Source organism: Anabrus simplex, chromosome X (assembly GCF_040414725.1).
Source record: "Anabrus simplex isolate iqAnaSimp1 chromosome X, ASM4041472v1, whole genome shotgun sequence".
Lineage (NCBI taxonomy): Eukaryota > Metazoa > Arthropoda > Insecta > Orthoptera > Tettigoniidae > Anabrus > Anabrus simplex.
In genome coordinates, this window is record NC_090279.1 from 159854081 (window position 1) to 159880357 (window position 26277).

General features: G+C 39.1%; 1 protein-coding gene across 1 annotated transcript in view; it reads left to right on the forward strand.

The window, feature by feature from the left end:
* Positions 1-26277, forward strand: part of Br140 (bromodomain-containing protein 140) — a 203612-nt gene that overhangs the window by 135229 nt on the left and 42106 nt on the right. Inside the window, exons 16-17 of the mRNA XM_068230481.1 lie at positions 6459-6629; positions 18550-18727. Of these exons, the coding sequence (XP_068086582.1) occupies positions 6459-6629; positions 18550-18727 (349 nt within the window). The remainder of the gene's footprint in view (positions 1-6458; positions 6630-18549; positions 18728-26277) is intronic.

Here is a 26277-nt window from a genome sequence, read left to right on the forward strand (position 1 = left end):
CAATATGATTGAAAAACCCTTATTTACAAATGCTTGATGTAGAATACATATGTTATTACGAATAATTGCCGATGCCGGATAAACTTGATATCAAATGATATCGCGTAAAATGATATTATATTAAATTAGTAGGGCTGGAGAAGCCTGGACGGTTACACCTTCGATCGTTGTCAATAATGTCTTTAACCGCAGGAATGTTTTCGTTTGTAATGCTGGTCCGAGGATGGCGATCATGTTGCTGATTTAACACACATTCTCGTCCTTCCTTGAACTTTTTATGCTAGGCAAACACATGCGTCCTTGACAATGTTTGATCACCGAACTGTGCAGTCAATCTCTGGCAAATTTACGCCACTGTAACTCCTTCACGGACAAGAAATTTTATAATTATGCGTTGCGCAGTGGAGGGGTGCACCTGTTGCTCCGACATCGTGTGCGTTACTGGCGAAACAGCGGAAAATGTCTAACAGCACGCTCTCCCCACTCCTAACGGTCCCGACTAAGCCTAGCAGAAGCGCAGGGCGAGTCTTACCAACTGTTGATGTTCAGTAACAAAAATCTTGTTTATATTTGATCGACCTTCGTATGTATGGTATCTGTGATCTTGTCTGTCTGTCTGTCTGTCTGTCTGTCTGTCTGTCTGTCTGTCTGTCTGTCTGTCTGTCTGTCTGTCTGTCTGTCTGTCTGTCTGTCTGTCTGTATAGATGTTCATTTCTCCTCTTCCTCCATGTACCATCCTTTCTTTTTACGGGTCCTAAGATCTTTCGCAAGATTTTTCTTTCTTTCTTCTCTAGCTCACCTGTTTCTCCCTTCTGATTCATTATCAGACATTCTGAACTATAAAATCCCTCTGGCTTGATAATCATGGTATAGTGTCCGATCTTTGCTCTGTAAGTTATCGTTCTTTTATTGTATCTATTCTGTACTAATCTAACTAATGGGCTTTATCAAGCCCATTTGGCTGAATCCATTCACCAAGGTATTTAAATTTATCTGACCTCTTGATTTTCCCATACTTTGTTTCCAAGTGCTTTTCTTTATTATGTTTGTATTCTATCTACTCTGTCTTTTCATATGAGATCCTGAGTCCTGCTTTATTTTTTTAATTATTATTATACCTCGCCTCACACCACTCCTCTCCAGCGGCACCCCGGTGTCTATTAGCGGCTTATAGGATTTACTACGTCTGCTGTAGCTGGAGTTTCCAAATCATCTACTACTCTCAACATGAAGAAAGGGTAAAGACTGAAGAAAGTGTGGAAGAAAGTGGTTTGGCAACCTCCCCACACAAAACAAGGATCAACTTAAAACTTGTTAACTCAGCAGGGTGCAGGGTGTGATTGACTGCTGGCTTCCAGCTCGCTTCCAGGAACTGAGGCCGTCATGTTTTGTCCCCATATATATCATTATTTTGCTTTTACGACCTTATTGGACCACTTAATTCAATCATTTTCTGGTCATCATCTTTGATTTAAATTTTTTTTCGCATTACCCAGTAGCTTTTTATTCATTCTTATCTTTTGTGTCGTTCCTCATCTGTAAATATCCTTTCATTGTATGCCATTTGTGTATTTAAATCTTATTCTTATATTTTTCAGTTTCTTTAAATTTTCTGTTTTGTTTTGCAAAGAAATTGTGCAGAGTTATTTCTAGTTCTTCCATATCCTCTCTAATTTCCTCAATCCATCCTACTTGATGCGTCAGGTTCCTGAGTTTCTCTATCAATTTTCTTGATAATTTGGTTTCTGCTGTCCTCATAATGTGACCAAAACGAAAAAAGAGATCTTCTTCTTCCATATAGTATCTGTGACGGGCTCCAGTTCTCTGTACACCACTTCATTAGGCACTATCCACCATTGTCCATCTTTTTGATACTTTTTATAGATGTCCTTGCTATTTTTCTCTCTACTGTTAGGATTTTGTCTATTTTCACTGAGCGACTTTATATAAAAAAAAAAATTGCTTGCATATGTCACCTCTGGTTGAACTGCCGTCTTGTAATTTTTTAAATTTTGTTTTGGTCGACAGACTTTTTTATTCTGTGTGAACCATGTTAATTTTTGAGCTTTTATCATTTTATTATTCTTAGCCTTTTCTCAGTCATCTTTATAGTGCAGTTTTAGAATTGATTGGTTAGTTAAAGCTTTCTGTACTTATTTTCATGAGAATTTTTGTATCCATACAATATTTTTAAATGTAGGGATATTCTGCTTTGTTTATTCAGTATTATGTGTGATTCTTTTATGCACTTCTGCAAATTTGAGTTTGATATAGAGAACAATTTGTATTATAGCTTCTTCAGGCAAAAATAAATGACATGCTTCCATTGCCAAATTTACTTTTTGTGCTTGTTCTCTGGCACCTGATACGGGTCTCATGAAATTCGTATGCCTAGTTGTACATGCTGTGTTTCTGCAGTGTACATCCCATGTGGTGACTCCATTTTTCTCTGTGCATATGGGTCTATTTTGTAGCACTTGGATCGAATTTGCAACAACAGGTTCCGTTTCAATTCCCGAAGACTCACTTTCACTATTTTGTTTCATTCATTCAACATTATCACTGCGAATGTCAGTTATATCATCTGAATCTTCACTGCTTCTTTCTTCCTGTTCTTTTCCCTTTCCACTTAATCCGTCCATTGTAACACTTTCCGTGCAATCTCGTCGATATATTTACAGTATTCAGCAATGTCAGAAATACTAACGTAACGAGGTGCAAGGCGATGGTAAATCTCACTGAACTGCAAGGATTACAACAATGTACCACAAACTAAAACAGCGAACCTTCACCAACAAGCAACAGTTGCAGACCGATGCTGAAAACAATCAACTTGGAATACCTTGAAGGGTAGACGTGTGTGCAAAACCATTGCACAGTGGGGCATGACAAAATCAAGGAATTATTATTCTCAATACGATTTTATTTTGGTGTAAAGTAAGGAAGTACCCTCTCACCTCTACTATTTATAGTGGTGATGGATGATATAATACAGAAGGTAGCACAGACCATTGGGGAGAGAAGAATGAAAGTGGTGTTGTTTGCAGACGATCTATCAATATGGGGAACTGTGGGCGAGAAGTGCAGGAACAGCTCACATATGAGAGGAAGTTGTGTCGACTTATGGAATGAAGTTCGCAGCACATAAGAGTGAAATGCTGGTAATGAGACGAAACAAGAACCGAGCGTATAATGGCATGACATTAGTTGAAAAGAGCTGAAAGCTTTAAATACCTGGGAAGTGTCATTGAAGAAAACTGAGGAAACAGGGTGGAAATCAATGAAAGAGGAAGGTGTGCAAGTGGATTCGTTAACAGTGTGGGAGGATTGATATGGAACAGGGATGTACCACAGTGATGTAAAGGTGTTATCTACAAGACTTATTTTGTGCCAGTTTTGACATATGTATCAGAAATGTGGGTGATGAAGGAGAGGGATAAAAGTAGATTACAGGCAGTGGAAATGAAGTTTCAAAGATGTTGAGTAGGATTAACAAGAATGAACAAAGTAAGAAATGAGAGAGTTCAGGAAATGGTAAATGAGGTACCCCTACATCAAAACATAGAAAAATCAAGGCTGCAATGGTACGAACGTGTTAGGGAAATGGGAGAAGAAAAGATTAAAAGAAATAAGTTCCATAATGATAGATCCGTATTGAACTGTGATTACAATAGAGTAAAATAATATATTATTTTGGGTCCACCTTTTCAATACAAAATGTAAATAGTTTAAATTAGATAGGGACTAGTTTCAACCTAGTAATAGGTCATCATCAGCCTGAAGTAAATTAAAGCGTAAATATCGAAGAAAAAATAAACAATGTATAGTACAGTCTTTTCAAAAGTACATACCATGTGGGATATTGAGCAGCAATATATTAAAAATAATAACTCTTCTAATTGACGAAGCACTGAGCGGAAGTTATGTTGGTTATTTATGAAAAAAGTTCAGTGCACCGTATTTACTTCAAGCTGATGGTGACCTGTTACTAGGTCGAAACTAGTCCCTATGTAGTTTAAACTATTTACATTTTGTATTGAAAAGGTGGACCCAAAATAATATATTATTTTACTCTATTAGAAGAAAAGATACCGAGAAAGATGTTAGAAATGGAGTTGAAGGGAAGGAGACCTAGAGGAAGGCCGAGAGACAAATGGCTGAAAGGTGTAAAGAAGAGCATCGAGGCAAGAGGAAGTAACTGGACAAGAATGAGAGAAGAGAAGTGGTGGATGGACAGAAAACGATGGAGAGGCTTATCTTCCAAGCAGACCCAGGCTGTTGTTGGAAACTGCTCCAGATAATGATGATGTAAATAGGTATCGTACAAGATACGTTCACTTCCTTGCATAAAACCACTTTATCGTAGCTACGTCTATTCCTTAACAAGACACAGTTATACAGAATTATACACAACACAACACTATTAAGGGAAATGCACTGAAGCAATTTACTGTCGATTCTGTCAATCATAGATATCAAGTTTTCACACTGGTTATTCACTTCACCATCACACAGTCGATTGTGACAGTACAAGTCCACACACTGATAATTCACTTTACCATCACAAGACAAGACTGACTACCCTCTCACTCAGGTCGATTCTGACAAGTTCTGGTATCAACCAAATCCTCAGCTCACTTTAAGAGTGACTCTAACCCACACTCTCTTTCACTACTCTCGGCCTGCCAGCCCAATATATATATATATATCGTTCAACAAACAGTCTAGAAACAATCGATCCACTGGCCTCTCGATTGAAGTATATCAAACTCGAATGTTCGATTACAGTTTATAAACCCACATGAGGAAATTATAACATTCCTAATATTTCTACATGTATCTGAATAATAAATCATTACTGTCAGTTTCGAGAAACCTCCATATGTATCAGAATGATAGTGGATTATACCCAGTATACAAACATTACAGAGCTTTCTACAGTTTTCGACTACACAGATTTTTAGGTTAGACTTATTCACAATACGTATTTGAGGTTATACAAATGTTCAATACATATTTACAGGGTATAGTCGTACTTAGCCTCTAATAAAAGATAATTAAAATATAATTGAAGGTTTTCCAAGAGTTAGGTTATGTGTAGGATAAATAATAATATAATGGCGTGTGGCCTCCGAAGAGGGCTGGTGCAGGTCTTTCCCGTCTGTGCATCTATGAGGATGGGTCCCTACCTAGGATGAATTCTAATTCTGAAGAAGTTACACACACCCAGCCTCAGAGTCATTGGAATTAACCAATGAAGATTAAAATCCCCAACCTGGCCAGGAATCCAACCCGGGACACTTTGGCCCAAAGGCCAGCACGCTAACCATTCAGCCATGGAGCCGGACATGCGACAGAATGAGGGATTGCCGGTGCCAGGTTAATTGTCTTCACCCACTTCCCTTGTTGAGCTCTCACCAAGTTATACCCCCTTTCCGTCTTCCTCTGTCCAACCACCGTTGTTCCTCCTTAACTGTGTTGCAATCCAGGTTTCTTCTAATTATACTATTCTTGATTGTTTTCAACCACCATAGTTTGGGTCTCTCTCTTGCCCTCCTTCCTTCTGTCTGGGTCCTCATCATCCCCTTCGGCATTTCCCTCTTCCATCCTCCTAACATGTCCAGACCAAAAGAGTTGGCCGTGCAGCTGTGAGCTCGCATTCGGCAGATAGTGGGTTCAGACCCCACTGTCCACAGCCCTTAAAAATGGTTTTCTTTGGTTTCCCATTTCTACACTGGGCAAATGCTGGGGCTGTACCTTAAAATAAGGCCACGGCCACTTCCTTCCCATTCCTAGACCTATCCTCTTCCTCTCTCATCATTGCCGTAAGACCTATCTGTGTCGGTGCCACAGAAAGCCAATTGTAAAAAAAAAATGTCTTCCAACCATCTCAGTTTCTCGCTTTCCATTCTGTCAAAAAGCTTTTCCACTCCTATTTCCCTCCTGATGTCCTCATTTCTTACCCCTGGATTGTATTCTGTCTTTTTGTCAGTGTCCAGGTCTCCACAGCATGTGTCAGTACATCTTTTATATCACCTCTTTACACCTCATTGATACTTCCTTCCTCGACACCAGGTTTCTCACACACTGGTGACTGCTAGTAAGACTCTGTTGAATAGTAAGAGTAAACATGAGATCACAATACTCAAACATGAGTTACACGACTGAACAAAGAACATGTCGTTTATTCTCTCTCTCTCTCTCTCTCTCTCTCTCTCTCTCTCTTTTTCAATACATTCTCTTCTATTTACATCCAAACACACCAATAATTTCCTCCAGACAGATATTGAATGATGTTGAAGAGAAACTGCATCCATATCGAACTCCTCTGCCAATTTTACTTGCTTCCATTATCACGTTCCCTCTTTTTACTCCTTGTGTCCTATCGTTATTCCTAGTCTCTGACATGTATTCATGCTCTTGTTTGTTCTCTTAATCTTAATCTCTTAACTTCACAGCCCTCATCCCGACACCGACTCCAGGGAAGAGAGGGAGACGCAAGAAGCCAGTCAAGAGACCTCGTGAGGACAGCATGGACTCGTCTAGTAACTCCATTGTGTCGCCTCTGGCACCAGCCACTAAGATAGCAGCCACCCAGCCTCCCACAGCAGACATCCCTACAGCCAAAGGTATGGTTAACTTCTCCGCATGGGATCTTGTGTAAAACTAGCGCTCCATTGTGTTCAGTTCTTACCTTTCTTTTCCTTTCCAAAAGGTCGATGAAGTCATGCCTGCTTTCGCGTCACCGATTGTTAGAAATCGCCTCAGACCGTGAGTTTAGTGTTGTAAAATTCTAGGGTAATGAATATAGCTTGATAAGTGTATAAATTACATGTAACAAGCTTTAACTGCTTCATTTCTAATAATAATAATCATCATCATCATCATCATCATCATCCCGTATTGACTGTATATCCAATAGAGAATATTTAAGATAAACTTAAATATTATAAACAAGTGGTCCACCTATTCAATACAATGTATAATTTATTATATTAGTACGTTTCGTCCCCTAAGGGATATCATCAGCTATAATAAATTAACATTAATATATCAGAATACAAAATAGATATTATTAAAATTGGCAAGACATATTAAAAAACATTGATGTATGGTACGACATTTAAAATACAATTTTAGCAAATTTTGTTAAAATTATAAGTCATATGATCGATAAAAGCAGTTGAATTGTCCATTAAACTCTTTTGCTATTAGTTTTACGTCGCACCAACACAGATAGGTCTTATGGCGACGGTGGGATAGGAAAGGCCTAGGAGTGGGAAGGAAGTGGCCGTGGCCGTGGCCTTAATTAAGGTACACCCCCAGCATTTGCCTGGTGTAAAAATGGGAAACCACAGAAAACCATCTTCAGGGCTGCCGACAGTGGGGTTCGAACCCACTATCTCCCGGATGCAAGCTCCATTAAACTCTTGATAATGTTCTTGGGAATAACAGTTGTGCTTTATAAATTCTTAAATGATCACTGTTGTGAATAGCACTCTTGATTTAAAGTATTTCTTGATGAAAGATTGTTATGTCTTTGATATGTATTTCTTAAATAGTATATACATTGAATGCTTCAAAATTTAAAGTCAACTCGGGGCCGTAGTGGTAAAGCTCTTTGTAGTAATGAATATTATTTTGTTCCTTACATGTCCAACAAAAACAATAAATCAAGCTGACAAGGAAAAGCAAGGAGGCCTTCTTAGGCAAGGAGATTTAAAAAAACACTTAACACTACAACAGCTGCTATTTAGGTATTACTCAGTGTCTTTTTTTTTTTTTTTAATTAATAGACGGATGGTGGTTACTATCAAATAGACTGTTATGTATGCTACCAAAACTTAATACATACTGAGTATTTTGATAGTAGATCCCAGGGTATCACTGCAAAAGTGAAAGGAATATTTTGAAAATCTTCTCAACATAATTGGAAATTTTCTGTTGGTGTCATCAATACCTGACCTCATGGAGTTCCTCCTCCACTAACAGTGACAAAGTAGAAAGATGGTAAATAAACTACAGTGTCATAAAACAGCTGGACTTGATGAAACTACAACTGAAATCATGTGATTTAGTGGGAAGACCGGAATGATATAAATTAGATTAGCATGGAATGTTTGTAAGATAACTTCTGATTGGATGAAAATAGTGATTGTACCTATATAGAAGCAAGGGATCAGAAAGGATTGCAATGATTATCAAGGTATTTCATTGATCAGTATACCAGGCAAGGTGTTCACTGGCATTTTGGAAGGGAGGGTGCAATAAGTGGTTGAGAGGATTTTGGCCGAAAACCAGTGTGGTTTCAAACCATAAAGGGGCAATCAGGATCAGATTTTCGTTATGTGCCAGGTAACTGAAGAATGCTATGAGAAGAATAGACTGTTATTTTTATGTTTCATAGATCTAGAAAAGGCATATGACAAAGTACCAAGTGAAAAGGTGTTCTCCATACTGGGAGACTATGGGATTAAGGATAGATTATTAAAAATGCCACGGCTCAAGGACATAGAAAATGGACACTGTCAAAACAACCAAAAACAACAACAAAGCAAGAAGTTAATTACCTGGGGTGCAGTAAGTTACAAACATAAAACTTGCAAGGGGCCCAAAATTAATTAAAGATAAAGAGACCAGGATCTTAAACAAAAGTTATACTTGAACAGTTGCCAGGTTAATGGGACTTTAAGTGTACCAAATGAGAACACCAAATTAAAGGTGGAGTTAAAATATTGAATTAATAATAATTCATGAATAATTACAATGAAGTAGAACGGAAGAAAATCGAAAAACTGGTACCTTTTTAAATCATTACAATGGGTTAAAACTGAAGGAAATTTGAGAAACTGATACCTTTTACCCAAGATGAAATAAATTAATAATTAATATGTAAATAAACCAATTCTTAATAAAACTAAAATATTGGCCTGTAAGTTTGCTTACATACAATATGACGACAATCCACAGCCTGTTTCCAGTCATTCAACCGGGTCAAGAATGGAATGAATGAAGCCCCATCTAGCAGTGAGGACGGGAACTGTGCCGGCTGCCGAAGCAGTTGCACTTAGATACAATAATGTACTTAATTTGAAATTTGCTTCAACCTAATTGACCTTCACGAAAATGTTTAAAGAACAATCATGGTAACACAGTCACATTCTATAACTCAAAATGTGACCTGAATTGACATAAATATAGCACAGATTAATAAATAATCAAATGAAAAATTAGTTTATAAACAGTAGAAAAATTCCCCAAAACAATTACAAAAATGTAAAGGAAAAATATATTCATGTTCCACAAATGCTACAGAACAAATACACACGAACAGAAAAATGCAGCTTCACAAGCCAAGCTATCATTAACAACAGACAAAGCCTGCAAAATTAAGGCATACATCAAAAGATAAATTATGCAACTAATAATGAAAAGAAAAGAAAAGAAAAAACCAAAAGAAAATTTAAGAATTAGGAGAATCAAACTTCAACTCTCTACAAATCGCAGTGTTACAGAAAATAATAATAATTATTATTATTATTTCATTAGATGGTATGATGTACATTTAATAGAGGACAAAAATCATTGTTATTAAATTTAATGTGAGGTGGCCTTGGAAGCGGCATAATGCGCATATGAGATAGAATTTAAACCCGACCCCAGAAGAAGCAGAAAAAGAAGAACGATCCCATTACGAGAAATAAGCCAACACGGCGCGTCACACAATAAATAACAGTACAATTAGAGATTACATCACAAGAATACGGAAATATGCGCGTAAGAAAATGGAAATTGCAACACCATGAAGGCATTGGTCGTTTGTGTTGATTTTCAAGATATGGAACGATGCAATGTAGATATGTAAACGATCAAAGTTTCAGACCCATTGGATTGTTGCTACAGGTCTCCCCACGTGATTGGTCGCGGAGGAATCAACTCCAGTATACGGACTCTGGTGTAGCGTAGTTGAATTTCAGTCTGTGCAGTAAAGTGTTCCCCGTCAAACATGCCTCGATGACAGAGAAGAGCACGCTATCAACAGCTGTCGCCATTTGAGAGGGCTCGGATAATTGGGCTGTGTGAGGCTGGGTTATCGCTGAGGACTGTCGCTGCTCGGGTTGGCCAACAGGCATCTACGGTACAACGTGTATGGCAGCAGTGGTCAAATGAAGGTACCCACACTCGTAGACCTGGCACAGGCCCAGCGCGACAGACAACTGTGAGAGAGGATCGCCGCATAATTCGGATGGCCCGGATGGAACCCCATGCAACAGCAGCGCAAATTCGAGCAGCTGTGGCACCCCACGTTACACAACAAACAGTTGGTAATCGCCTGCGTGCAGCTGGCTTACGAGCCCGTGTCCCTGCAGAAGGTGTTCCATTGACCCCACAACAGCGACGTGTAAGGCTGGCCTGGTGTCGAGAAAGATCGACGTGGGTCGACGAATGGCATAGGGTCGTCTTTAGTGATGAATCGCGCTTCTGTCTTGCCCGCAGTGATCGCCGGAATCGTGTGCGCCGACGTACCGGGGAGGGGGGCCGCCCAGATCTTATTGTCGAGAGGCACTCAGGGCCAACACCAAGCTTTATGGTCTGGGGAGCTATTGGCTTTAATATGAAATCACAGTTAGTGCTTGTTGAGGGCACTATGATTGCTCGACAGTACGTGGATAGGGTTCTCAATCCAGTGGTTGTCCCTATGGTGGCGAACATTGCTACTGGGATGTTTCAGCAGGACAATGCCCGGGTTCACACTACATGCATCTCCAGAGAAGCTCTCCACGACATCACAACCTTAGAATGGCCCGCCAGATCCCCGAACCTCAGTCCTATTGTGCATGTGTGGGACATGATGGGTCGACAACTGGCCAACCGTCCTCAGCCACCCACAACTCTGGAACAACTGACCCGTGCAGTGCAACAAGCATGGGCCACAATTCCTCAGCAAGTGATCCAGGGCCTTATTGACTCCCTGGGTCGACGAATTCATCAATGTATTGCAGCTCATGGTGGGCACATCCTGTATTGATTGTTGTCCAAACTTGCGATCAGAGGGACCTGAGAGTGTAATCATCGAATCACAACCGAACACTCGCCCTGCATGTTCAATTGCAGCAATGTAGCACCACTCCTTCTGGGTGTTGCAATTTCCATTTTCTTCAGTGTAGATAGAATGAAATATACCCAAAAGTAATAATAATAAATCCCTGCCAAAAAAGGAGAAAATTAAACACAAACAATAATCTCAGTAAATAAAACTAATAGAATGACTTTAACACTCATTGGCCCATATCCTGCATTTCCAAATTACCTCAGTTACCTCATTCATAATTTAATTACCTTTACAAGACATGGTTTCATACATTTTTTTAACAATTAATTGAAATTATTTAGTCCATATTAGGAAATTTTTGGGTACTGAAGAGAATGTTAATAAAATTAACGCAATAAATCATTACAAGTCATTAACCTCATTTTTGGTCCGTATTGACGACAGTGATTACATATAATTTACAAAATATTTGTTTAATGTTAACCTAGTCAATACTTACAATACCACATTTTTGTGGTTAAATAATTATAAAAAATAGAAAGGTCGTGAACATGTTTCGCCCTTCATAATGACACCCATACAATACGCGTAGCAGGAACGCCAGTCAGACTAACGCTAATAACAGAACAAGGCACTCTACGGCATTCGATTTATCAACATTCTAACCATTGAGATTTACACAACAAATGGGAAGACTACTGTTATAGTGATAAATATTCCAACTAGTACATCGGAAAATTTTCAACGTATATTCCATTTTAACGTATTCTCACCTGAATGTGTTTTAACCAATTTAACTCAAGAAGAAACACCAAATGTTCATTCCTGATCTAATTTTCTACAATAGGAACATATGTTTTATACATATTTTATTCTTCAAATCTACTTGGTGGTTAACACGACAATAATATTGACTTTCACCAAAAAGTTAAAAGAAGAGGATCCATTTCAATTCCAGACGAATGCCGATTAAAATACTTCTCACCAATATAAATATCCTTTTTTTAGACAATATTGTAAAATATTGTACTACAATAGTTTTAACTTGTGTTTGTAACATTCACGTCAAACTTTTTAATCATGATATTGAAAATAACTTTTAACATCACAACGTCTCATTCCAATTTTATATAACCAATAATTGTAAACAGTCTTAATTGTAATTATTTGTTTTAGGGTTATCCATTGTGCTGATGATGCCCATTAAGAAGGGCGAAACATGTTCACGATCTTTCTATTTTTTATAATTATTTAACCACAAAAATGTTGTATTGTAAGTATTGACTAGGTTAACATTAAACAAATATTTTGTAAATTGTATGCAATAAATCATTGCCAAAAAGTCTCTTAAATAGATAGGCCTATACGTTAATAATGTCCTCATGGCGACGTTTTTCGTTGTTGATTCGAGTTACGGCAATATCTTTTTGAACTAATCCATGGTTGTAGAAATCCACCAAAAGATTTTTTAATGTATGATTACTTACGTTTTCACAGCAGAATATTCAAATATAGGTAATCCAGTCGTTCAGGCAACTTAACACTCAGTTGTAGATGGGCACACAGCCGGTAATTTTGCACTCACATGACGTAACTTGATTACAAAAGAAATGAAGAAAACAATTAACTAATAATAAGAAATTAAGGCATGGCCTTAATTTTCGGTTAGTTTAACCCGGAGTATCCCATTCCATTCCGTCGACTACCAAAGGTGTCTTCTTAGACACGCCAGCGCACCTCTGTCTTTGAGCAAAGTCGAACAGCAAGTCCCCAGCAAGGAAGAAAGTCGCACTCAAGAAATTAGTTCAGCGCATGCACGCCAGTATTGATTTCCCATTGAACGAATAGTGTACGACTCAGCTATTATGCAATAATAGCAGAGCACACATTTAAATAATTTGAACGGCAGGTCACACCAATTAAACAGGTGCTCCAAACAATAGACGAAAATGGGGAATAAAATCCCGGTACACAGGTCAAATTTGTTCCAATAAATACATTTTCCCTCATTCATGTCACAAAAAACATTCAAAGGCATTTATGTTTGACAATTGGGCTGCTGTAAGAATTGATGGTAGAATAAGTTCTTGGTTCGAGGCACTTACAGGGGTTAAAAAAGGCTGTATTCTTTCACTTTTATTGTTCGTAGTATACATGGATCATCTACTGAAAGGTATAACGTGGGTGGGAGTGGTGATGGTGGTGGTGATTGTGTTGAGAGGAAGTACAACTAGGCAACCATCCTCTGGGATTCAGTTAGGTGGCCTATGGCGATGGCTCAGTCTTAATGGTAGATTGTGCCAAAAGCCTGCAGTCTAATATCATGGGGAAGTTAAAAAACCGTGCAGTGAGTATGATATGAAAAATAATCAAAGTTGGGAAGTTATTGACTATAGCATTTCTTAGAGGCTAGTATCTCATGACATGCACACATAATAATCCTTGGCTCTGCGTTTGCTGCAAATATCACACTTCAACAGCGTTTTCTGCCCTGTGCAGTTAGACTTTGTGTAGAAAAGCGTGTTGCTTTGTGAGCACAACCTCTCGTAAGACATTAAACAGTTCAGTCACAAGACCTGTGAACCTGTCCTCAGCCTTCCTTACCTAATTGAGTGAGTCCTCGTTTTTCCTTTCCCAGTTTGATTATGTGCACAGGTAGATTTACATTCTATTACTTTTAAATTAATCTTTGTAACTGTAAGCAAATGCAATTATAAATATCTAGCTTGTATGTATTGTACCAGTAAAACATAGCCCGGATTTACTATTTAATTTATAATCGCACAAGTTAAGGCAGTCCCAGGTAAATTATAGGTAGGGCTTGGTACAGGAAGAAGGGTCCTATCTACAAGAAAACTTTAAAGTTCTTTAAAGAATGAAGTTTATTCAAACAAATGCATGTTGAATTAGATATCACCTTGGTGTAGATTTTCGTCGACTTCAACATCGTCTGTCAGGTAACCCGTACTCCCAGGTCACCATGCTGAACTGGACTGGAACTCGTTCTGCAGGCCTCATTCGTCACCATAGAATGGAGCTGGAACGCCCAGGTTGGTCCGACATGGGATCGAACTCGTACCTCTGAAGTTCTAGACAGTCTCCGACGTTCTTGCCGGGTAATCACTCGTTTTATTACTCACACGAGTGTCCACAATTGCACAGTCCCCCGACACTTATTTGACACCGTTTGATTTAATATTGACGTAATATGACGTCGATCTTCACTAGTCCCTTGTAGATAGAATTTAAATGTTATTTAAAGATGAAGATGCAGATAGCATCAAATTAAGAAAAGAAATAAATCACAGTTTATGAACATAAGCTTTGGAAATAACAAAACTGAAGACTGTTCACATATTATGCACAGTTCTTGGTTGCTTTCCACTGGAATATGGTCGCACTTGACACTAGATAAATATACGACTGCTCAAGAGTTCATCCTACAGACACTGCTGTCAGTAACGCACTAATAAATTATTAATCACTTTGAGGAAGAAATAACACTATCAATTATTATGTACAGTTCGAAATTCGACTCAGATTGAATTGTGTATCATTCACTTCAACCCAAAATTTGAAAAAATAATAAAGTTGGCAATTATTATACACAGTTGTAAATTCACTTCACTATGAACTGAGTATCGTTCACTTCTACCCAGATTTAATCACTTGTGTCGAAGCACACGAGTATAGATTATGTAATAGGTAATCACTTGCATTTAGGGTAGTGAAGAAGTTCAAACCCTTTCATGATCTCTTCTACTTAATAAATAAAGAAAATAAGCTGACTTGAGTTTTAAGAAATTCCACAGTTAATAATATAATGCAGCGGTGTGTCACTTTGAAATTTACAACACTTCTTGGTAAGAAAGTAAGATCCACAATTGTAAAGTGTTAAAAGTTCCACAATTATAAAAACTTGTCACATGTCGAAGTTCCTATACACGCACAATTTCTAAGTTCCAATTAACTGTCAGAACCTAAGTCAACTGTAAGACTTGTCACATATCGGAGTTTCCACTCACGCACAGATTCTAAGTTCCAATTAACTGACAGAATCTAAGTCCATTATAAAGATTCGTAGAATTCGAAGATAGATTTTGACAGCACTTTGTCTCGACTAACAGAGTAATAGTGTAGCGTGGTGAGTCAGACTGGACTCCCAGCTATGACTGACTGACTTGGTTGGGTCAAGCTCGTCTTATATACGATTTGTGCTTCTACGTCATCAGATATCATGATTTCTATGATGTGGAATAACTTGAGAATCCCTCGATGGATTTACTTGAAACTTATTAGAGACGTTTGCGTGATTCTCTACAAAATAACGTATCCCTCGAGTTGATATAATAATTAATACAGGAGTTTTGAAAATTTCCTAGTCGAACATTCGGAAAGGTGTGACGTATCTTCTAGAACACGCCAGTCCTTGCCGGGTAGCATGTGGCAGAACAGGCGGGTAGCCTATCTTGCTCCTGCGTCCACGTCACTCGTACAGCTGTAGCTGCTTCAGGCGGGCTCGCTCCACCGAGCATAGACAGAGCAGGCTCGCAGTAAATATCTTGCTTGATGATTAAATATTATTAAAGAAAATACTTACAAGAATTTTCTTTTTGTACTCATTTCTCAAAAAAAAATTTAGATTAGAGACATATTATCCAATAAAGAAATCCAGTAAAGAGTCTGCTGTGCTCATCCAACACAGTATGAAAATAGGGTGATGCCATGTCCATGCCTGTAAAGAATTTCTTGCCATAAAATCGCTTAATGGCATCTTTAAACGGAGGAGGGTGGTCACATTCTAACATTAGTCGGTCGTTCAAGGCATAATCGTAGACTACCATTGGGTTTCCTGACTATTGTGAGTGGATTGAGGTATAGTGTAACGCATTTGGAAATAATTTTGTCAGCCTCCATGTGACGAATAAGTGTTCTAATCTCATCGTTATATTTCTCAGGCACCGGGTACGGTTTGTGCTTATAGGGCGATGTATTCTTGATGTTGAAGTGGTGTTTGAAACCTTTAATTTCTCCAGACTTTTCATCGAAGACATCTGGATAAGACTGATAGATCTCTTCTTCTGCTGCAGCTATGTCTGGGTGGTATTCTGGGGCTTCAATTACACTGGCGATGTAGGTGAGAAAATCAGGCCCTATGTCACTTAAAATCTCAACTATGGGTCCCTTTTCTTCCTCGGGATCACCCTCTTCATTTAGTACCTGGTCAACTGGGGCGGCATCGCCAATCACACCATCGTCTTGAGTACGGGGTAAATTAATCCCTTGGAGACTGAGATCTTCAGCGTCGACCAGCTGTAACTCTACAGATCAGACCCTACATAAATTAATAATGTTGGCAGAGTAGTCTATTGTTGCCTTGTATTTCGACAGAAAGTCAGAACCTAAAATAAGGTTTAACTTCATTGGTGATACTATCAGAAAAATGTGTTCAAACAACTCTCCATTTATAGCAAATTCCAAGAAAACTTGTTGCTTGCATTTTATATTCTTATCAGAAATGATGCCCTTAATCTTGACTTGCACTACCGCTAAAAGAAGGATATCATATTTGTCCTTGATGATTGTCATTAATTTGTCAGAGATCAAAGAAACTTTCGCTCCTGAATCCACTAATGATGAGACTTGGAATTCCCCAATGGTAATGTTGATTATTGGTAGGCTACGTTGCACATGTTGATGAATAGGTAACTCCTCTTCGTATAATAAACCCATCATTATCAGTATGCCAATAATTGACTATGTCAACATAGAATGACCCGACCTCCTCATTTTTAGGCAATCCTCTTTTAGGAAAACTAAGGTTTTTTTTCTTTTGGCGACAGCACCTGTGGAATCTGGGTTTTTTGACCAAAAGTGTTTCTTCGATTGTATTCCTGATATTCAAGAGAAGTCGCTCCAGGTTTATGACTTTCTTATTATTTTGTTAGAGGTAGTCCTGAGTTTCTTTCCATTATTTATTTAAGTTGAAATTATTTGAGTCTCTACTCTCTTCTTGTCGTTTATCTTGCTTTCGCCAGGTAGGTTTTGTTTGGTATGGCGCCTCGCTACGGTATGAGCGTTTCTTATACCCTCTATACCGTGCAGGTGTAGGTTGAGTATCTCTCCCTTCCTTTCAATACGTTCAGAAATTTGTCTCGATTGTTTAGAAGTGTTAACCTGAACTGGATGTGCAGTGTAACTTTTTGATTTGCTCTCGTATTAGAATTTTAGAATTAGAATTTTAAGAAGAGATACTTATTTTATGTACAACTTTTGGTTTTTAAGTAATTTTACATTTTTATTTTTTTAATTTTGCTTAACGTCGCACCGACACAGATAGGTCTTATGGCAACGATGGGATAAGAAAGGGCTAGGATTGGGAAGGAAGCGGCCATGGCCTTAATTAAGGTACAGTCCCAGCAGTGTAGTTGACAAGTCTTGTATTTTAATTACAACTTGTTTAGAGTATATTTTGAGGAGATTAGGTATCAAGTCCTCAGAGTGTTTGGTCACTGATGAAGAGAACAAGCAAGGTTCTCAAAACATGTACGACATTTTATTAATATAGATTAAATAACTTTGTACAGTATTGACAAAGTGGATATAAATCTTTACCAGTGATTTTAAGCGGTGTATTAGGTTTTTAAGTCAATCCGGACCAAAATCAAACCGTAATTTTTTTTTTTTTATTTGGTAATTTTATCAGCACAACATTACCATTTAATGATAAATGTAGGGGGATTTGCTGCCAGGTGTGTAATGACATGTTAATAACAGTTTTACATAATGGAAAGGAACAGATAAGTGACAAATTAAGGCATATATAGAAAGAAGGTATTGCTGGCCCCTTGGTGTAGGGGTAGCGTGCCCACTTCTTACCCAGAGGCACCGGTTCAATTCCCGGCCAGGTCAGGGTTTTTTGCCTGGATCTGAGGGCTGGTTCGAGGTCCACTCAGCCTACGTGTTTAGAATTCAGGAGCTAACCGACGGTGAGATAGCGGCCCTGGTCTAGAGAGCCAAAAATAACAGCCAAGAGGATTCGTGTTGCTGACCACACAACACCTCGTAATCTGCAGGCCTTTGGGTTGAGCAGCAGTCACTTGGTAGGCCAAGGCCCTTCAAGGGCTGTAATGCCATGGGGTTAGATTTTTAATAGAAAGTAGGAACATGAATTGGAATATCACAATGAGAGGGCAGTGTGGCAAAAGGGAGCAACAGAAAAGGACACAGGAATAGAATAAATGGATATCGAAAGAATTCAGTGTGTTCAGGAGAGAGCCCATCTGTTTGAAGGCAGCAGTTTATAAATATATGGAGATTGTCCTTTTCTGTTTTCCTGTTTGTCATTATCTCCTCTTTCTGTTGCTTCCTCTTTCAGCACTGACCTGCCATAATATTCATCCTATTATGAATTAATTTTCCTGTCTAATGGATGAATTGTAAGTTTGCCTTCATCTAATGATGGTTGTATAATGAGAATGTGTTTTACACCCCAGAGAGTTTAACTCCAGCCACGCCTGTAACGCCCGTCAAGATGTCCACGAGCGAACACCAGACGCAGATGACGGTGTCTCCATCTGGAGTGAACAGGAGAACGGCCGTCCTGTTCACACGGAAGGCCCAAGCAGCTGCAGCGTTCAGAAAACCGGACCTCCCTGGCTCAGGTCCTAGTTTGTGAGTATTTTATCTTTTCTGTCAGCTTCTTTTTCTAGACGATGGCCCAAAAGTCACACATCGTAACAATAACAACTAATATTATAATACTTGTTCAATATGATTCTGTCCAATCTCAAAACACAGCTGTGAGGGCCGATGACCTTCGATGTTAGGCCCCTTTAAACAACAAGCAAGCAACACACATCTGTAGGTATTCCTCTATGTTCACCATGATTGGCATTAGAGCACAGCATTCAACAACCATTCTTGTGCACAAATTGTTTCTATCCATGATTTTCACACCGTAACTTCCGCTTTAAGGTAACCCCATATTGCAAAATCCAGTGGATATAAGTCAGGGATCGGGAACCCATTCCAAAGTCAACCGTGGTAAGTTATTGTCTAGCCAGTCACGTACTTGAGTGCCATAATCACGCAGAGGGGTATAGGTGTGTGCGTGCTGTCTTGCATGAACCATCGTGGATTTGATCCAAATGAGTCAAAATCAGACATCAATGAATCTCCCAACATTTCAAGGTAATTTTCTTCAAATCAGTAAGGACTGAAGCCTGAAGTCTTTCCACAAACCACACTAAACCATGATGTGATTAGCTGTTTGTTCTTTGTGGTCTGGAAACCAGTGTGGGTTCTCGTCGGACCAGTAGCACACGTTTTGTCATTTTACTTCACCTTTCACATAAAAGTTTTCTTCGTCTTAAAACATAACTTTTGATCGAAAATCTTTGTCATCTTACAACTGTACTGAACACCAGTTGAACATTTCAACATGACAGTCTGGGTCATCTATAATGTGGTGCGTCACCTGCAACTTGTAGGGGGTAAAAATTACGCCTTTTAAGAATTCATTAAATACCTTATTCAAGGAACGCTCTATTCCATGCTGGTTTGGCAAATTGACTTGCAACTACCTTTACCACCACAGTTTCCTCCACTTCTCTTGACGTGCTTGGGCATCCAGATCTGGGTTCATTTACCACACTTCCTATCTTCTTGAACTTGGGCCCAATGACCTTTGATGTTAGGCCCATTAAAACAACAAGCATCATCAGCATCATCTTCTTGAATTTTTCAAGCAATCAGCTAACCGCGCTTTGCAACACTGGTTGGTGTTCAGATGCACGTCATTGAATTGTATTGCAATGTCTGTCTGGGAGTACCCCTCTCTTCCACAGACCAGAATATTCTCCACAAGCTCTATAATAGTCACCATTTTTTACCTGCAACAAATAATACACTAGTGTCCCAAAGTTAAGCATAATCACTAAACGAGGCCATACCGCCCGATAGCAATGTCAGACGGATTACTGAACAAACGGAAGCTGACTCACACACCATGTCACATAACTTGTCCAAAAAAACAGTGTCAGAAAGGGTCTGATAGCTAAGGTACACCTTTGACAACAACTAATAAAACTTGGCAATGTCTTCCTTAACAAATTATGCTGTTAATAGGGTGTATGGTTACCCCTAACAGCCACACATGCTTCGCAGCAACATGGCATGCTCTCTATCAGATGGTCCAAGAGCTCTTGTGGCAGTCGATCCCATTCCTCCGAAAGGGCAATTCGAAGGTCTTGGAGAGTCCTTGGTGGAGGCTGACGAGATGTAATGCGCCTCCCCAATGCATCCCAGACATGTTCTATAGGATTCAGATCCACAGACGTCGCTGGCCAGTCCATGCGATGAATGTCTTCCCCAGCCAGAAATTCATTCACCAGAGCAGCGCGGTGCGGTCGGGCATTATCGTCCATTAAGAGGAAGTCTGGACCAGTCGCACCTCTGAAGGGTCAAACATGTGGTCTCATTACCTCATCCCTGTATCTCCGAGCATTAACAGTGTTCCTCTGCAATGCCCCTAACAATTTAACTAAATAACGTGCATCATAGGGACGTGTGCACACAAGAAAAATATTAAATGAGCCAAAATACATAACAAATTAGAAAAAAAACACAACAAACACGGAAGAGTGCTGGAACCAACACAAAACGGAAGGAGAGAGGAAGGGATCAAGGAACTACGAGGCCAAAACAACATCAAAATGACACCAAAATTTTCATAAATAAAAATATAATTAATAAATAATAATTTACATCACACTAAAATTAAAAGAAAGAAAATTTCAGAAAAATAATGATGAAGTAATAGAAGAATAATAAATTTTCATTAAATAAATAATCTACATGTAAATAAGGTTAATTCTAAAGTAAATAAATTCATAACCTTCCCCAAGCTACTCTGGTGCACCAGCTCCTTACAATATCTACATGATATAAAATTTAAGATTAACACCCGAAAAATGGGTTGTATGGCAAATCAAGGGCCTCTGACAGCACCCAGCGGAGGTTAAGTTCCCACAATACGCACATAAATAAGGTCACCCGACACATCACGTTAAAACACCAGGAAACACAAATCTCGGCATGATGTAATCACACAAGATCCCACAGGATCAGGAGAATAGCCTAAATAAAAATAATATAAAATCGCAGAAGCAATAGAAGGCTAGGGCGATAAATAAGACGCCCAAAACATGTTAAAATAAAAACGGCCAGTTAACTTCACAGCACCGAGATCGAAAAACAAAATATGACATGAGAAGAAAAACAATGCATTGTCATCCACATGGAGCACGAACAAGATACCAGACACAATAATAATCAGTTACATACAGCCAAGCACCAGAGATAATCAACAATGGAATATGAGATAAAACCAGACCCAAAACATCTTGCATTAGGGGTGCCCAAGACCCTTGACTTAAACCAACAGACGTTACAAAGTCATTGTTGAAAAATGTTGTTAATATTATGCGGGATTACACACATAATTAAGTAAATATCACCTTAAATACCCGCAATAGAAATGAAACCAGGAATTCCAACCCAATCCAAGAAACAGGAATCCATGAGAAATTAAAAATTAATAAGATCAATAATAATAATATTAATGAATATTTTAAAAAATTAAAGACTGGCGTAAGTGTAGTATTAGGTCAAATACAGGCTCAAGAAAACCAAAACACACACATGACAGGATGCTCCGAACAAAATCAGGGAATCATAGGCCAAAAAAAAAAACCACGAATATGAACACAATAAATAAATAAATAAATAAATACCAAAATTTCAAACAAGGTACAGCAAACGCATCCAGAAAATAACACCAGAAAACAAATACACCAACAACAAACCAAAATAAATCAAGAGAACGGAGAATTTTGAAAGTTATCCAAGCACGATAATGGACATTCGTAATACATGACACCTCAGAAGCAAGAACGCCCAACTAGAAATTGAGATGTAAGATAAAACCACACACACAAATGAAAATATAACTATAATACACAAGAAAATAAAATAAGCTTGAGGCACACATAAGAGGTGTACTTACAATAAATCCAAATGTACTTAGATAAACTCACCCGTATTTGAGGCCTAATTTTTTTGGTAATGGCGATAAGCACGAAATTTTTCATATCTTCTTTCTAGCCTTTATATCACCTTGTAGTTACCGCACCGTAACGTATTTTAGCGAAATGAACTCGCTAAATATCGCAAAATCTGTTTATTACGCGAATTGCGCAAATAATCACGAAATATACCCCACTTGGTAAGAAAAATGCGAAATCGTATTGGAAAAGATCTCCAATAAACGTTTAAATGCTCTTGAGAACTTGACTATAGTAGTTTCCTTTTCAGTTGATTGATAGCGCTGTATATTCTCTACACAAATGCACACAAAGCGATTAGCCCTGTGTATCGGAAGTATGTGTATTCAGTTCCGCGATCTCTAAGGCAATCATTAAAAATCGATATCTGTTATCGATTACAGCAAATGGCATTGTGGTCGTAGCAAGATCGGTTGTAGATACAGCAGTGCGCATTATACTCTTTCGCATTGAAAGTTCGCCACTTATGAACCTTTATCAGCAAATGTCCAGCATTTAAGTACAAAAATGCTGAAAACTAAAGTCACAACAGTTTTTCCGAGGGCCGAGGAATACAACAGTGAGGCGTTCTATGTATTTGATGCTGCAAGAAAGATTCTAATGTGTAAGTACTGTAATGTTCGCATTACGTGAAAACGAAGAGATGCGTGCGATAAATACTGTAGAGAATCAGAAACACACAAAAAGAAGAAGAAGAATGAAGCAAATGAACATAATTTTAAGCGGCAAATAACAATCAGCGATACTTTACACATCGCAAAGGAGTTGAAAAGTGATAGAGAGCAATTTGTAATAGACACAACAAAAGCATTCATGCAAGCCAGCATTTCTATAGAAAAATTGGATAATCCTGGCATGAGGACATGGATGAATATAAGGGAAGATAAATAATACCGACTTTATTATAAAATATTACGATATTAGTAGGCCTATTCTAAATAAATCGCACCGAGCTCGATAGCTGCAGTCGCTTAAGTGGAGGCAGTAACCAGTAATCGGGAGATAGTGGGTTCGAGCCCCACTATCAGCAGCCCTGAAGATGGTTTTCCGTGGTTTCACATTTTCACAGCAGGCAAATGCCGGGGTTTTAAGGCCACGGCCGCTTCCTTCCAATTCCTAGGCCTTTCCTATCCCATCGTCACCGTAAGACCTATCTGTGTCGGTGCGACGTAAAGCAAAGAGCAAATAAATAAATTGAATAAATAAATAAATAAATCGCCTGGTTGAGTTGTAATAATGTTATTGTTTTTACGTCCCACTAACTACTTTTACGGTTTTTTGAGATGCCGAGATGTCGGAATATTGTCCCACAGGAGGTTTTTACGCGCCAATAAAACTAGTAACACGGGGTTGACGTATTTAAGCACCGGACTGAGCCAGGATTGTACCTACCAACTTGGGCTCAGAAAGCCAACGCCTTAACCGTCTGAGTTACTCATCCCCGGCTGGGCAGCACCAGCATATTCATGAATACCTTCCAGGGATATATGGCTTTGCAAAATGCAGTGAACGCACGTCTGATAGAAGAGAAGAAAGAAGACATTGTTAGTGAAGTTTTAGGTGGATTTGCACCAAGTGTTCGCAAGTATTATGGTCTCCGACGTCTAACGTGGTCACCGAAAGGGGCTGCTTTGTTTACAAAAATATACTTTCTGACTGTCGCACAACTCTGAATCCTGATAATGTTGAAACCATGCGTAGTTTTTTACTTTGGAGACAAGTCATTCAAAATGTTAAAACATGTAGAACCAAACCAAACCCCACGGCACTTAACGCCCTGAAAGGGCCTTGGCCTGCCCTGTGACCGCTGCTCAGCCTGAAGGCCTACAGATTACGAGGGGTCGTGTGGTCAGCACGACGCATCCTCTCGGCCATTATTCTGGGCTTTCGAGACCGGGGCCGATATCTCACCGTCATTAGCTCCTCAGTTCTAATCAGGTAGGTTGAGTGGACCTCGAATCAGCCCTCAGGTCGAGAAAAAAATCCCTGACCTGGCCGGGAATCGAACCTGGGGCCTCCTGGCGAGAGGCAGACACGCTATCCCTACACCACGGGACCGGCAAAAACGTGTAGGCTACGTATAAATTCCAAACTTCATATTTAGGTTTCAGTGATTTATATAGGCCTACCAGTATTTATTTCTACAACATTTTGTATATTTGCTTGTTCTAAGGTTTAATAACAATTTAATACATTACAAGTGTTCACTTTAAAACCCCTAATCACAAAATTAGTTAGATTTACCCCACACCATAAGGAATATTTCACAAGAAACATCGATCAGTATGACAATTTATTTCACGAAATACCTGCCGAAATAGTGTTAGTTTTAACACCAAAATCAGCAGTTTTATTTCACCAAAAAATAAGGCCCTTATTACATACTTAACCCATTCGCCTCACATTTAAATACCATAGGAGTTCACTAAGAAATCACATTTAAATACCGCTCTACGGCCGTCGTCATCACACTATTATTTCTAAAATCATACAAAACCAACCCGTAAATATTCCTTTCTGAAAATTTGCATGTCTGATAAGGAAGTAATAAACTTACCAATGCCGCTATTTTAGTACATCTGCTGGGTGTGCTACACCTCAAAACATTCTAAGTGAAGAGCTACGCCACATTTTTTGCACTGCCAGCAGCTTTCGCTTCTTTTACCCTGGCTGTTGCACACAACACACCTTCTTGTGACTTTTGATTTCTTCTCTGTAGGGGGAATACGCATGGGAAAGTGCGCCCATGATTTAGCTTGTAATCTGGTTGGGGTGGTGCTCGCTGAAGGTCGACCTCGAACCGAGTACTCCGGCAACTGAACATTCTCTAGTAGCTGCTGTGCAATGCTAATTCAGAAGTCTGTGTAGCTCGTCTTTCTGTTAGCAGCGATCTTGTGATACGCAGTGAAGGAATTGAAAATACACATATCTAGGAGGTAAAAGAATATTTTCCTATATCCTTTCACTGTGCGTCGCATGACGGAGAACAGAGCTGTAACCTGATCCTGAAGGTCAACACCACCCATCCCCTTCTGATATTCAAGGCCACACTTGGGCTTTATCACTTCTTCCCTCGGGGTTTGTCCTCTCTTTCGTCTGAGTTTGCCTGTCCCTGTCATGTCAGCTGATTTGTGTTTAGTGGTGAGAAAGCAAACATCCTTTTCATCTTTCCACTTCACACACAACATACTGTTGGCAGCCCACGTCTCATACTCTCCACGTTTTAGTTTCGTCTTACTGATATCGCGAGGCATGTCTTTTCTGATGTAGATGTTGATTCCCATAGGGAACCTAAAATATTTGTCCCGAATGAGTAAATTTATAATACCAATATAATGGTCCGTTATTGGACATTATAAATTTTCCAGCTAACTCATTCTTGGTTGCCTGCGTTTCGCCCTCGTGTGCTAAGTTAAGCTCGTCAGTTGGGACTTAGCACACCACCCAAGACGCAAGGCTAGTGCATACCGTGGAGGCCACTGCATAGGCTATTTGAAGCCACCAGCAGTGCCAATGCACTATGAGAGCTATGTCTCATTTCCAAAAATAGATGCCTGCCTGGCCATCAAATGATGTAGATGTTGATTCCCATAGGGAACCTAAAATATTTGTCCCGAATGAGTAAATTTATAATACCAATATAATGGTCCGTTATTGGACATTATAAATTTTCCAGCTAACTCATTCTTGGTTGCCTGCGTTTCGCCCTCGTGTGCTAAGTTAAGCTCGTCAGTTGGGACTTAGCACACCACCCAAGACGCAAGGCTAGTGCATACCGTGGAGGCCACTGCATAGGCTATTTGAAGCCACCAGCAGTGCCAATGCACTATGAGAGCTATGTCTCATTTCCAAAAATAGATGCCTGCCTGGCCATCAAATGATGTAGATGTTGATTCCCATAGGGAACCTAAAATATTTGTCCCGAATGAGTAAATTTATAATACCAATATAATGGTCCGTTATTGGACATTATAAATTTTCCAGCTAACTCATTCTTGGTTGCCTGCGTTTCGCCCTGTTCTGTCTAACAGTTCCAATCACATTCATCTGCTTGTCATGTAGCCTTTTGAATAAATCTGAGGAAGAATACCAGTTATC